Genomic DNA, 11,010 nt, shown 5'->3' on the forward strand with positions numbered 1-11,010 from the left:
ATAGATAGAGGATCATCATTTTTAGAACAAATTAGCTTTTATATAATATACTATTGGCTGTCAGGGCTTGTTGGGATTTGTAGTTCCACTGCAGACCGCCAGAGAGCCACATTAGGTTGCATAGTCGTTGCTGGCAGTGCATGCTTAGACTTGTAGTGTCACAAATCACCTTGGGGGGAAAAAAAATAAGCTACTCAGAGTGGATTTTATTCATTTATTTATGAAACTGGCTGTCAGGGCATGCTGGGACTAGTAGTTCAATTGCAAACCGCCACACTAGGCTGCATAGCCGTTGCTGGCAGTGCATGCTTGGACTTGTAGTGCTACATATCTCCTAGCTGTCTCCCGGATGTCCCCACCCCTCTCACCTCTCCGGAGCAGGCCCCGGGCTGCCCCCCGCACACCAGCCAGCATCATTCCCCGGGACAACCAGACAGCAAGGGCAAGCAGGGCAGCTCTGACGTCACCACCTGTGTCAGGTCCAGCTGCCAATGCGCTCCGGGTAACTTCCGGTACGTGAGAGCGAGAAAAGGTGAGTTCCGGATGTAGAGGGTAAGAGGAGCGGGCAGCACTTTGGGGGAGCCTGGGGTAGGGAATTACACCGAGCCCCTCATCTTGAGCCTGCCAGAGTTCCTGTATCCGGCGTGAGGGTGCTCAGAAGGGGTCATATCCATAGCCACATTATAGTGATACTGAGTATTACTCAGCATGTGCCCCAGTGTGTGCTCTTCCTACCTCCAACTGTATGTTATCCATGTACTCATATATACAGGATATAATGCCACCAGGCTGCACATTCTGCCTCAACCCCATCATCTTAACTCTCTACCACATTGTGGTAATGGTCTGCTTCTTCTTTGCCAACTTATTTTCCAGTTGCACTCACCAGGAGGCTACATCTGGTGGTTGACGTTAACATAAAAATAAATCTGAACATTTAATTTAGCTGGAGCCAAACGCAGTTATATAGTTAGTGGGGAAAACATCAGACACCTTCCAGAAAGTCAGGGTGGCGGTGATCTTGACACACAAGCGCTGTGGACCTGTGGGTGTGTGTGTGTGTGTGTATATATATATATATATATATATATATATATATATATATATGTATATGTGTGTATATATATATATATATATATCTATATCATGGGTCTTCATCCTGTGGCCCTCCAGCTGCTGTGAAACTACACATCCCAGCATGCCCTGCCACAGTTTTGCTATTAAGGTATGCTAAAACTGAGGCAGGGCATGCTGGGATATGTAGTTCCACAGCAGCTGGAGGGTCGCAGGTTGAAGACCCATGATCTATATATATATATCTCTTGTAAACACAGCCCAGCACTCCTCTTTGCATAAGAGAAAATTGCCCTGGTGCCTTCAGTGTGAGATCAAAATAGAGGAAAAAACCAGCGGCACTCAGGGTCTTGTGGAGTAGTAGATTGTATTTAGGACATCAATGTAATAACCATCAACGTTTCGGGGAGTTAAACCCCTTTGTCACATCTTGACAAAGGGGTTTAACTCCCCGAAACGTTGATGGTTATTACATTGATGTCCTAAATACAATCTACTTCTCCACAAGACCCTGAGTGCCGCTGTTTTTTGCCTCTATATATATATTATATATATATATATTTGCCATACAATTTACATTTAGGGGGACATTTACTAAGAAGTGATGAGAGCGGAGAAGTGAGCCAGTGGATAAGTTGCTCCATCAACCAATCAGCAGCTCTGTATAATTTTATAGTATGCAAATTATAGATGTTACTTCAGTGCTGATTGGTTGCCATGGGCAACTTCTCCACTGGCTCACTTCTCCGCTCTTATCACTGCTTAGTAAATGTCCCCTTTAGTATTTTGTATCATGACACGCTGTAGGATTCTTCAGAATCACGCACACAGTACTGAAACAAGTCATGTGGTTGAAGTTTATAGGTGGTGCCTAACATCTTGGGACATTGCACCAACATTTAAACAGATCACCGTGTATTATGCAGCTTTTGTTTCTGTCCTAAGAAAAAATAACTGCCTCACAGCACTGAGGTCATGAGTTCGATACCCACTGTTGCCCTAACTGTGTGGAGTTTGTATATTTTCCCCGTGCCTGCAAGTTATTTTCTTGAACATCTTCATGTCCCGTAGTGAAGGTCTGGAGTGGAACCAACTACACACAATTAAAATGTGTTATAACGTTTTGTTGGCGACATTTATTTATATATGTAGAATTGAATACTAGAAGTGTAACATGAATTCCATAATTCATACTGATATACATGAATTCTAATGGAATATTCATGAAAAGTTACACAAAGGAAAAGTGCTGTTGGCCGTATTAGTCAATCAAATTTTGCCTGTTGTAATTCTAGTGCAGCTTTGCAAACAAACTTGTGATTGGTTGGCTCCAGTTTTGTTAAATGTATCTTAAGTTGTGTGTCACTGAAAATACAAAGGTGGAAACACAAGTGTGCAGGTGCATCTTTCTCCATGTGCAAATGGGTAACTTTTACATTCAACCCTAAATCACCCCATGGCGTTGCCCTCCTAAGTGGCTGGTTCCTGGCCTTGGTGAACTGTTCTTGACGGGTAGGGTACATCTTTTCAAGTGTCACTTCTACATATGTGATTTCTTACATCTCCCAGGCACCCCCAAAACTCAGGCTCATTACAGAACATGGACCCTACAGAGGAGGCCGCTTCTCAGAACGTAGCAAGTACCGCAGAGGAGAATTATTTTGTGACGTACACATTTACAGATCGCTCTCACAGCAGCCGCGTGGCACAAAGCATCATGAAGCTGTGCATGGAAGAGGAATTATTTGCCGATGTCACTATTCTAGTTGAAGGAAAAGAGTTCCAGCTGCACCGGTTGGTCCTTTCTGCCCAAAGCTGCTTCTTCCGCTCCATGTTCGCCTCCAATCTGAAGGAGGGACGTAACCGTGTCATCCAGCTGCAGGATGTAAGTGAGAGTGTCTTCCAGTTGCTGGTGGATTACATTTACCATGGGACAGTGAAGCTGCGGCTGGAGGAGCTGCAGGAGACGTACGAGGTGGCTGACATGTACCAGCTGATGGCCTTGTTTGAAGAATGCTCTCGCTTTCTGGTGAGGACGGTGCAGGTGAAAAACTGTCTGCAGATCATGTGGCTGGCGGACCAGCACAGCGATACCTCTCTCTACACTGCAGCTAAACACTGCACCAAAACCCACCTGTCCCAGCTATGTGACACAGAGGAGTTCCTGAACTTGCCTTTGCGGTTGCTGACGGACATCATTGCAGGTCAGTTGGCAAAGCAGTCTGGCAGCAGTAAAACAATGTCAAGTGGAAAAATGTATGACCAGTATCATAGCCATCCATCCCTGACTTCCTCTTGGTTCCGTAGATTCTCACCCCACCTGCAGTCTGCAGTGTTAACAGCCTGGGGCATCTTTTAAGTTAAACCTATTGAACATGCAACTACTTTTATGCCTAGTTATCATTGGCTATAGACAGGAGCCGGGGGGTAAGTATCTCTCAAACTGCGGAAGGTCCTTGCATAGAAACTCCGTAGTTTTACTAGTGTCAATGGGGTTGTAATGTTAATATCAGACTTTTGCTCGGGGTTGCCTTTTATAGTCTTCTATAGCCAATTAGATCATTACAAGGTTCATGGTGTAAAGCTGGGTACACACTAGACGACATTTCAAACGAATTTGCAGATAACGACCATCATTTTTATCGTCCAGTGTGTACCCACTAGATCAGGGATGGGGAACCTTTGGCTCTCCAGCTGTTGTTGAACTACACATCCCAGCATGCCCTGCTACAGTTTTAGCATGGCCAAATAGCAAAACTGTAGCAGAGCATGCTGGGATGTGTAGTTCAACAACAGCTGGAGCGCCAAAGGTTCCCCATCACTGCACTAGATCGTCAGAGATGCGCGCTCCCACGGGTCGCTTGCGACATCCCCAGTCGGTTGAACATACAGCTCAATCTCGGCATCTCACCCGCGGTTCCATGCTGCTGAACGCCGCAGGGCCCCGATCCTCCCCCTGCCGTCGCTCCGTTGGGGCCAACATCGGCAAGTGCATCCCGCAGGGTCCTGTCGCTAGCAAGCTCGCGCTCGCCGGGTATACGCATCATTAGACTAGCATGTTGACATACATATCATTCGCATGTTCACAGGAATATTTCATTGTATAGAGGGTGATAAAATTAGAATGTTCACATGGCTACAGCAACCTGAAGACAGGCATATCATTAGTATGCTCACAGGGATATCCCATCATACTGCCAGTCACAAAATTAGAATGTTCGCTTGGCTGTAGCCAATCCGATCATTAGAATGTTCAGAAGACTATTCATAGCTTGGTAGTCCATGGTAACTGTTGTCCTTTCCCATCAGATGGAGTGCCCTGCTCACAGAATCCCACCATAGCTATCAAAAACTGGATCAATTTCAATAAGGAAGAGCGGGAGGAATACTCGGCAGTACTGCTTTCTAGCTTAAAGGTAAATGATCTTGGGCTATTTCTGCCTGTACAACAATGATATAGCAAAATAGCATTATCATCCGATGTACTTGTTAGATTCTTATATGGGGCACATGAGAACTGATGTATAGCGACATATAAGATCTATGTTTTAGACTTAGGGGGTCATTCTGACCCGATCGCACGCTGCAGTTTTTCGCAGCGTAGCGATCGGGTCAGAACTGCTCATGCGCCAGCACCGCAGTGCGCCGGTGCATGGCCGCTCGTAGCTGTGCTATGATCGCCTCTGCTTGATTGACAGGCAGAGGTGGTCGATGGGCGGGAGGGGGCGCGGTCTGGCCAACGCAGGCGTGGCCGGACCGTGTGGGGAGTGGCCCGCAGCGGCTGCGTGACATCACACGCAGCCACTGCGGGCCAGGGAGCAAAGAGTAGCTCCCGGCCAGCACTCTAATGCTGCGCTGGCCGGGAGCTACTCTTGAAGTGCAAAGGCAGCCTTTGCACTTCTGCAGGAGGGGGGGGGGGGGGGCGGCACTGACATGCGGGGCGAACTAGTGCTGGGCGTCCCCCCGCATGTCTGAGTTCATGATCGTAGCTGTGCTAAGTTTAGCACAGCTACGATCAACTCGGAATGGCCCCCTTAATCTGTATTTGAAAATGACCAGATCTGGGACACGCACCAGCTTTCATATCTATCCCCAATGCCTGTTCTGTTTTATTCTGATGCTTCTCCTATAACATAGCCTGCAAGACGTCACCCACCTAGAGTGTGACCATTAGATATTCAGGCTCCTGATGTCATTATAAAACTGTAGTGGATAAAGTTGAGATTACCCAATGCAAAGTACAACACCAACCTCAGAGAGGAATTCCCTGCAGAATCTGTTTATCTCATGGGAGTATATTTACTAAAGTGCAGGTTCATAGAAGTGGAGACGTTGCCCACAGCAACCAATCATATTCTACTTCTCATTTATGTAGCGCATTCTAGAAGATAATACAGGTTGAGTATCCCTTATCCAAAATGCTTGGGACCAGAGGTATTTTGGATATGGGATTTTTCCGTATTTTGGAATAATCACATACCATAATGAGATATCAAGGTGATGGGACCTAAATCTAAGCACAGAATGCACTTATGTTTCATATACACCTTATACACACAGCCTGAAGGTAATTTTAGCCAATATTTTTAATAACTTTGTGCATTAAACAAAGTGTGTGTACATTCACACAATTCATTTATGTTTCATATACACCTTATACACACAGCCTGAAGGTCATTTAATACAATATTTTTAATAACTTTGTGTATTAAACGAAGTTTGTGTACATTGAGCCATCAGAAAACAAAGATTTCACTATCGCAGTCTCACTCCAAAAATTCCGTATTTCGGAATATTCCATATTTCGGAATATTTGGATACGGGATACTCAACCTGTAGCTAGAATTTGATTGGTTACTATGGGCAACATCTACACTTCTATAAACCCACACTTTAGTACATATACTCCAGTGGAATTGTGACGATCCATCCCTGGCTTCCTCTTGGGTCCGTAGATTCTCACCCCACCTGCTGTCTGCAGTATAACATTCTAGGGCATCTTTTAAGTTAAACCTATTGAAAATGCGATTACTATTATGCCTGGTTATCATTGGCTACAGACAGGAGCCGGGGGGGTAAGTGTCTCTCAATCTGCGGAAGGTCTTGGCATAGGACCTGCATGGTTTTACTACTGACGAGGGGTTGTAATGTTAATATCAGATCTTGGCTTGGGGTTGCCTTCCTCTGGATCAACCGTAAAAAAATTGCAGTCATCGATCTTTTAAAATTGTGGAATCCTCCCCCTTATTGTTTCTTAATGACTGACAGTATTAATGTTTAAATGTCCGTTTTGTCTTTAAGGAAATTGGGGAAAATGTGCACATCTACCTGATTGGGAAGGAGGAGTCTCGCACACACTCCATTGCAGTGTCTCTACACTGTGCGCAGGATGACTCTATAAGTGTAAGTGGGCAGAATAGCTTGTGCCACCAGATCACAGCGGCCTGCAAGCATGGCGCTGACCTGTACGTGGTGGGAGGCTCCATCCCGCGGCGGATGTGGAAATGTAACATGGAGACCATGGACTGGGAGCGATGCGCACCTCTGCCCCGAGACCGCCTGCAGCACACGCTTGTGTCTGTGCAAAGCAAGGACGCTATATACTCTCTCGGTGGAAAGACGCTACAGGACACGCTCTCCAACGTGGTCATTTACTATCGTGTACAAGACAATGTCTGGACGGAAACCAGCCAGCTGGAGGTCTCCATCTCCGGGGCGGCGGGCGTGAATCTTAATGGGCTTATCTACCTGATGGGGGGCGAGGAGAATGACCTGGACTTCTTCACAAAGCCCTCGCGTCTTATCCAGTGCTTTGACACGAACACAGAGAAGTGCCACGTGAAACCCTACCTGTTGCCCTTCGCCGGGCGCATGCACGCAGCTGTACACAAGGACTTAGTGTTCATTGTGGCAGAGGGAGACTCGCTAGTCTGTTACAACCCACTTCTGGACAGCTTCACGCGGCTCTGCCTGCCCGAGGTCTGGAGCTCCCGGCCGTCTCTCTGGAAAATCGCCAGCTGCAATGGCTGCATTTACGTTTTCCGAGATCACTACAAGAAAGGGGACGCCAACACCTTCAAACTAAACCCGGCCACCTCTGTGGTGACAGTGACCAGCGGGATTCGCTTCTTGCTTACCAACTTGCAGTTCTTGTTGGCGTGAGGCTGACTCTGCTATGTAAGAGCTGCCACACATGGAATGCCTTGGCCTGGCACACCCTAGTCTTGCCAGCGAACCTCCCACCACCTTACTGTTGCCGGAAGAAAATGGTCAAACTGCTCTGTAATAAAAATTGATGGGACCATCCACTTAATACAGTGGGCTTGGTGTACTATACCAGCCAGCTAAGTGTTCTCTACAGCATTGGACTTTGTTATATGCTGCTATATCTATGCTTAGGTTTCTGGATTGCGTCTAGGCTTGTTTTACCTGAAACAACAATACAAAACACTAAAATCCAGCTTTGTAGATCTCTCCTCTGTCTGGGGTCACAAAGTCTTCAGTATCAGTGATCTCTAGTAGCCCATGAGCTGAGTGACGTAGTTATCTGACACCACAGTAATGTGTGGCATTGCAATGTACAACTGGAAAGAAGAATGAGGTTGAAAAAAGTGTTTCTTAATAACATTATACCCCTAAATGAAATCGCTCTTAATTTCCTTTTACCATTGCCCAACTGCACGTAATTATTTTTTAAGACAATGGTGCAAACTTGTATTTACACTATATCATCAGTCTTAAAATGTATGGAGCAGCCATTTTGTCTGTGTTGCAGGTATCAGCTGAGGTACCATGTGTGCCGTCATCTGTGGGGTATACATCAACTTATTTAAAACAGTGTTTCTCTGACGTCCTAGTGGATGCTGGGAACTCCGTAAGGACCATGGGGAATAGGCGGGCTCCGCGGGAGACTGGGCACTCTAAAGAAAAGATTAGGTACTATCTGGTGTGCACTGGCTCCTCCCTCTATGCCCCTCCTCCAGACCTCAGTTAGAATCTGTGCCCGGCCAGAGCTGGGTGCTCCTAGTGGGCTCTCCTGAGCTTACTAGTAAAGAAAGTATTTATTAGGTTTTTTACTTTCAGTGAGCTTCTGCTGGCAACAGACTCACTGCTACGTGGGACTAAGGGGAGAGAAGCAAACCTACCTGCTTGCAGCTAGCTTGTGCTTCTCAGGCTACTGGACACCATTAGCTCCAGAGGGTTCGAACACAGGCACCTGTCCTCGATCGTCCGTTCCCGGAGCCGCGCCGCCGTCCCCCTTGCAGAGCCAGAAGAACAGAAGCTTGAAGACGACGAAATCGGCGGCTGAAGACTCCTGTCTTCATTTAAGGTAGCGCACAGCACCGCAGCTGTGCGCCATTGCTCCCAGCACACTTACACACTCCGGTCACTGTAGGGTGCAGGGCGCTGGGGGGGGGGGGCGCCCTGGGCAGCAATTGAAGTACCTTTTGGCATTAAAATGCATATATACAGTCTGGCACTGTATATATGTAAAAACCCCCGCCATTTTTTTTACACAGAAAGCGGGACAGAAGCCCGCCACTGAGGGGGCGGGGCCTTCTTCCTCAGCACACCAGCGCCATTTTCCCTTCACAGCTCCGCTGGAAGCAGCTCCCCAGGCTCTCCCCTGCAGTATCCAGGTACAAGAAGGGTAAAAAAGAGAGGGGGGGGGCACATAAACTTAGGCGCAAATAAGACATATAAAGCAGCTATTGGGTAATCACTTATTATTAGTGAAAATCCCTGTGTTATATAGCGCTGTGGTGTGTGCTGGCATACTCTCTCTCTGTCTCCCCAAAGGACTTTGTGGGGTCCTGTCCTCAGTCTGAGCATTCCCTGTGTGTGTGCGGTGTGTCGGTACGGCTGTGTCGACATGTTTGATGAGGAGGGTTACATGGAGGCGGAGCAAGGGCAGATAAGTGTGGTGTCGCCCCCGTCGGGGCCGACACCTGATTGGATGGATATGTGGAAGGTCTTAAATGACAATGTAAGCTCCTTACATAAAAGGTTTGATGACGCTGCAGCCTTGGGACAGCCGGGGTCTCAGCCCGCGCCTGCCCAGGCGACTCAGAAACAGTCAGGGGCTCATAAACGCCCTCTATCTCAGATGGTTGACACAGATGTCGACACGGAGTCCGACTCCAGTGTCGACGATGATGAGGCACATTTACAGTCTAAAATGACCAAGGCCATCCGATACATGATTATTGCAATGAAAGATGTATTACACATTTCTGAGATTAACCCTGTTAATACCAAGATGGTTTATATGTTTGGGGAGAAAAAGCAGCCAGTGACTTTTCCCCCATCTGATGAATTAAATGAATTGTGTGAAGAAGCGTGGAGTTCCCCTGATAAGAAACTAGTGATTTCTAAGAGGTTACTGATGGCGTACCCTTTCCCGCCAACGGACAGGTTACGTTGGGAAACATCCCCTAGGGTGGACAAGGCGCTGACACGCTTATCTAAAAAGGTGGCCCTGCCGTCTCAGGATACGGCCGCCCTAAAGGAGCCTGCGGATAGAAAGCAGGAAGCTATCCTGAAGTCAGTGTATACACACTCTGGTACTCTACTGAGACCTGCTATTGCTTCAGCCTGGATGTGTAGTTTTGTAGCAGCATGGACTGATACTCTGTCAGACGACATAGATTCCCTCGACAGGGATACTGTTTTGCTAACCCTGGGCCATATAAAAGACGTCGTCTTATATATGCGGGATGCTCAGAGGGACATTTGCCTGCTGGGCTCTAGAATTAATGCTATGTCCATTTCTGCCAGAAGGGTCTTATGGACTCTGCAATGGACAGGAGATGCTGATTCTAAAAAACACATGGAGGTTTTGCCTTATAAGGGTGAGGAATTGTTTGGGGACGGTCTATCGGACCTCGTGTCCACAGCGACAGCTGGAAAATTGACTTTCTTGCCTCAGGTTTCCTCACAGCCCAAGAAAGCACCGTATTATCAAATGCAGTCCTTTCGTTCTCAGAAAGGCAAGAGGGTCAGGGGTGCATCCTTTCTTGCCAGAGGCAGGGGTAGAGGTAAGAAGCTGCACCATGCAGCCAGTTCCCAGGAACAAAAGTCCTCCCCTGCTTCCACTAAGTCCACCGCATGACGTTGGGGCTCCACAGGCGGAGCCAGGTACGGTGGGGGCGCGTCTTCGAAACTTCAGCAACCAGTGGGTTCGCTCACAGGTGGATCTCTGGGCTGTACAAATTGTATCTCAGGGATACAAGCTGGAGTTCGAAGCGACTCCCCCACCGCGCCGTTACCTCAAATCAGCCTTGCCAGCTTCCCCCATGGAAAGGGAGGTAGTACTGGTGGCAATTCACAAGCTGTACCTCCAGCAAGTGATTATCAGGGTCCCCCTCCTTCAACAGGGAAGGGGTTACTATTCCACAATGTTTGTGGTACCGAAACCGGACGGTTCGGTGAGACCCATTCTGAATTTAAAATCCTTGAACACTTATATAAAGAAATTCAAGTTCAAAATGGAATCGCTCAGAGTGGTTATTGCAAGCCTGGAAGAGGGGGATTTTATGGTGTCGCTGGACATCAAGGATGCTTACTTGCATGTCCCCATTTACCCACCTCACCAGGAGTACCTCAGGTTTGTGGTACAGGACTGTCATTACCAGTTCCAGACGTTGCCGTTTGGTCTGTCCACGGCACCGAGAATATTTACCAAGGTAATGGCCGAAATGATGATACTCCTTCGGAAGAAGGGAGTTATAATTATCCCGTACTTGGACGATCTCCTCATAAAGGCGAGGTCCAGGGAGCAGTTGTTGATCAGCGTAGCACTCTCTCAGGTAGTGTTGCAACAGCACGGCTGGATTCTGAATGTTCCAAAGTCGCAGCTGATTCCTACGACGCGTCTGCTTTTCCTGGGCATGATTCTGGACACAGAACAGAAGAAGGTGTTTCTCCCGGTGGAGA

The 11,010-nt window shown here is 47.4% G+C and overlaps 2 protein-coding genes across 3 annotated transcripts in view; one reads left to right on the forward strand and one right to left on the reverse strand.

Annotated features, from left to right (window-relative positions):
- NDUFS3 (NADH:ubiquinone oxidoreductase core subunit S3) overlaps positions 1-453 on the reverse strand; it is a 27,422-nt gene extending 26,969 nt beyond the window's left edge. The window contains exon 1 of the mRNA XM_063944566.1: positions 369-453. Coding sequence (XP_063800636.1) covers positions 369-417 — 49 coding nt within the window. The 5' untranslated portion in view covers positions 418-453. The remainder of the gene's footprint in view (positions 1-368) is intronic.
- On the forward strand, positions 450-7,534 carry KBTBD4 (kelch repeat and BTB domain containing 4). 2 transcript variants are annotated; one of them, XM_063944565.1, is made up of 4 exons: positions 450-532; positions 2,644-3,278; positions 4,384-4,490; positions 6,376-7,534. In XM_063944565.1, the coding sequence occupies exons 2-4, from the start codon at positions 2,675-2,677 to the stop codon at positions 7,234-7,236; spliced, it is 1,572 nt and encodes a 523-aa protein (XP_063800635.1). In that variant the 5' UTR covers positions 450-532; positions 2,644-2,674; the 3' UTR covers positions 7,237-7,534. The 2 variants fall into 2 exon arrangements, with proteins under 2 accessions (XP_063800635.1, XP_063800634.1); XM_063944564.1 differs by lacking the exon at positions 450-532 and adding an exon at positions 578-743.
- Positions 7,535-11,010: the final 3,476 nt, after the last annotated feature.

The sequence above is a fragment of the Pseudophryne corroboree genome, chromosome 11 (genome assembly GCF_028390025.1).
Source record: "Pseudophryne corroboree isolate aPseCor3 chromosome 11, aPseCor3.hap2, whole genome shotgun sequence".
NCBI lineage: Eukaryota > Metazoa > Chordata > Amphibia > Anura > Myobatrachidae > Pseudophryne > Pseudophryne corroboree.

Coding starts and splice junctions, on each gene's coding strand:
- KBTBD4 (XM_063944564.1), top strand. CDS start 709: ATGTGCCCCAGTGTGTGCTCTTCCTACCTCCAACT. Junction 744..2,643: donor TGCTCTTCCTACCTCCAACT/GTATGTTATCCA, acceptor TACATCTCCCAG/GCACCCCCAAAACTCAGGCT. Junction 3,279..4,383: donor GCTGACGGACATCATTGCAG/GTCAGTTGGCAA, acceptor CTTTCCCATCAG/ATGGAGTGCCCTGCTCACAG.